The sequence below is a fragment of the Lathyrus oleraceus genome, chromosome 5, assembly GCF_024323335.1.
Source record: "Lathyrus oleraceus cultivar Zhongwan6 chromosome 5, CAAS_Psat_ZW6_1.0, whole genome shotgun sequence".
In the NCBI taxonomy this organism is placed as follows: Eukaryota; Viridiplantae; Streptophyta; class Magnoliopsida; order Fabales; family Fabaceae; genus Lathyrus; species Lathyrus oleraceus.
In genome coordinates, this window is record NC_066583.1 from 309,621,901 (window position 1) to 309,625,192 (window position 3,292).

At 34.4% G+C, this 3,292-nt stretch overlaps 1 protein-coding gene across 1 annotated transcript in view; it reads left to right on the forward strand.

Annotated features, from left to right (window-relative positions):
* Positions 1 to 1,008, forward strand: part of LOC127084211 (sugar transport protein 5) — a 2,019-nt gene extending 1,011 nt beyond the window's left edge. The window contains exons 3-4 of the mRNA XM_051024618.1: positions 1 to 343; positions 436 to 1,008. The exon at positions 1 to 343 is cut by the window's left edge and continues 287 nt beyond it. Coding sequence (XP_050880575.1) covers positions 1 to 343; positions 436 to 876 — 784 coding nt within the window. The 3' untranslated portion in view covers positions 877 to 1,008. The remainder of the gene's footprint in view (positions 344 to 435) is intronic.
* Positions 1,009 to 3,292: the final 2,284 nt, after the last annotated feature.

Consider the following 3,292-nt stretch of genomic DNA (forward strand, 5'->3'; position numbering starts at 1 on the left):
TGATATTGAAACTGAGTTAGAAGAACTTATTAAGTGGACAGAAATCACAAAATCAGTGAAACAAGAGCCTTTTAAGACCATATTGAAAAGAAAGTATCGACCTCAGTTGGTTATGGCATTCGCAATCCCATTATTTCAACAGCTTAGTGGGATCAACGTTGTTGCTTTTTATTCACCTAACCTTTTTCAATCTGTGGGAATGGGACACGAGGGTGCTTTAATTTCTGCGATTATACTTGGAGTTGTTAACCTTACTTCTATCTTTATCTCCGCTAGTATCGTCGATCGATTTGGTCGAAGATTCTTGTTCATAACCGGGGGTATTCTGATGTTTGTTTGTTTGGTAAGTGAATTCCTAGAACTTGTCTATATTTGAATTAATTTATATATTTTTCTGCTACTAATTATCAAATAATTTGTGTGAACAATGTGAAGATTGCTGTGTCCATTGTGCTGGCAGTTGTAAGTGGTGTTCATGGTACAAATGGCGTATCGAAGGGCAATGCAATATTGGTATTGGTGCTTTTGTGTTTCTACGCTGCCGGTTTCGGTTGGTCATGGGGTCCTCTAACGTGGCTAATTCCAAGTGAGATTTTTCCAGTAAATATCAGAACCACAGGACAAAGCATAGCTATTGGAGTACAATTCATACTAACATTTGTGTTATCACAAACGTTTTTGACAATGCTATGCCACTTTAAATTTGGGGCCTTTGTGTTCTATGCTTTTTGGGTTGTGGTGATGACTCTATTTATTATCTTCTTCTTGCCTGAGACTAAAGGAATTTCTTTGGAGTCAATGTACACTATATGGGGAAAACACTGGTTTTGGTCCCGGTTTGTTAAAGGAGAAGATGATCAAGAAAATCAATCATGAAGTTTGTACACAATAATGGAAATTTTGGTGTTCACTAAGAGCTGCTTGTCTCATGAATTAAAACTTCATTTATAAGTTTATATTTATAAGGTAGTTAGAATTTTTTTAAGGAATTTAAAGTTTTAAGCATTTAATCTATTTATTTTTAATTTTTTTTTGGAGGAAGTATTAAAACAATTGATTGTTAAACTTTTAGAGTCATTTTCATTAATTTTTAAATTTTTAGACCAAATTTAAAATATAAAAAATAAGGATCAATTTACAAAATTTGAAGGGACCAATTTGTAAAATTTGAAAATTATTAGGGACTTATTTATAATTTTTTGAAAATTTTAGGGATGAATTTGAATTTTTCATAAAATATGAGGACCATCTGTAAAATTTGAAAAATAAATAATAAACAATTTAACATTATATTATATAGAATGAAAGAGCAATTTCAAATTCTTTACTTGCATAATTGTATGTGGTGAATTATGATTGTGTCTATGAGATGTTGCGTTGTGAATACGATTATGTGCCATGAATGTAGTTGTATGTGCTACATTGGGGTGTGTAGTTTAGAAGTAGAAACTATTGTTGAATGTTATATTGCATGTTGCTATGGTTAGAAGTGGAACCATAATTGCTGTTGTAGCATTATTTGCATGCCATGCATCATATTGTGTCGGCATGTTAAAAGAGGCGGGTCATTGATTCGGAAGTGGGAACTTGTGATCGTCTGGGGTTCAAAAGTGGGGACCTGGGGTTCAAAAGTGGGACCCTATTCGAATGAGGAATCATTGTTGAATGGATGTAATCAGTAACAAACCTATGATGTCCAAACTGATACCACATGAAAAAAGTCGAGTTGTGACTCACATTGCATGCATAAAGGCTATGTGAATTGAATTGTTGTGTTGATATAAAGCATTTAGAGAAGATTCAAAATATTGGTTCGCTATCCAAAAGTATTTGGATGAGATGATAAAAGATCTCCTCCATCTTAACTAGAAATCTTGAGTTTGAATCAGCTCTAAGTACACAATAGTTTTAAAAATTTTGAGAGAGAACTTTACCACTCATTGTAATCCTACATATTAGAGATAAATATAAGTTTTGTTATTGTGGTAGTTAGTAGCTAGTTTTGTTATTGTGGTAGTTAGCAGCTAAAACTAACTGTAATTGTTAATTGTTTCATTTTCTTACTTTCCACCTGATGTATATATAATTCCATCCCTGTGACTGTTGCATTATGAATGATAATAACTCTGAGCTTGTTCTACATTCCCTTCATCAATATTACTCTCGGTAAATGATGAACTTTTCATCCTCAATACTCTTAACATGGTATCATTTGCATGAAATGATCTTTCGCTTCAATTCATTTCTTTCATATCTGCATGCACGATTGATTTTTAAAGAATCGGTGGTCCAAGGTTCACCAATGGAGTCTCTATAAAATCAAGAATTAGGGATCAAAGATCCATCTCAATCTTAAGAAATGGCTACAAGTTTTGCATCGGCGAAATCCAATAATCAATTCGGACCAAAAAATTTGATCAAAGCTTCAAGAAAACAACTATTTTCTTTGGAATCAACAAGTGGAAGGAGTTATTTTAACGCAGAAGATGCATAAACTTGTTGTCAATCCTCAAATTCTGTAAAAATACAAATCGATTCAGGATCACATTATAGGTACTTTCTCTAATAAGTGTGAGGCTTAGATCGTTCAAGATCAAGTTGTGTTCATATGGATTTTATCCATCATCTCTGAATCTGTCTTGCCTAAGGTTTTAGCGTGTAAACACTCCTTTGGAGTTTGGGAAAAAATTCATCAGTACTTCAATGCCCAAATGAAGGCTAGGGTTCTTCAGATGAGAGTTGAGCTCAAATCCACAAAGAAGGGTAACAACTCAATCACAAAAATTGTCTTGAGAATAAAATCCATCGCAAACTCCTTGTTGGGCATTCGAGACACAATTACCGAGAAAGATCAGATAGATACAATCTTGGATGGACTTCTCGGAGAATAAAATATGTTTGTAATGCTAATATATGACATTCATGTATCACCAACACTCTGTGTATTGACGCTCTCCTTTAGGTTCAAGACACACAAATGGATAAGTTCCGTCAAGAACTTGTTGCGTCAACCATTGCTAACAATATTGCCACACAAATCAAGAAGCAAGTAGCTCCAGAGGAGTGTATTTAGACAATAATGGTAGAGGTAATAGGTACAATCGAGGTTGTGGCCGAGGCAGAGGAAAGCATCCAACTGGTAATCGTCCCACCTGTAAACTATGTGGCAAGTATGGCCACTCTGTTACAACATGTTGGCATCACTTCGATGAGAATTTTATGCCCTAAAGTGCCATCATTGCTCAACCTAATCCTGCTAGTAGCTCAAATCTCATTAATAAAACACCTCAAG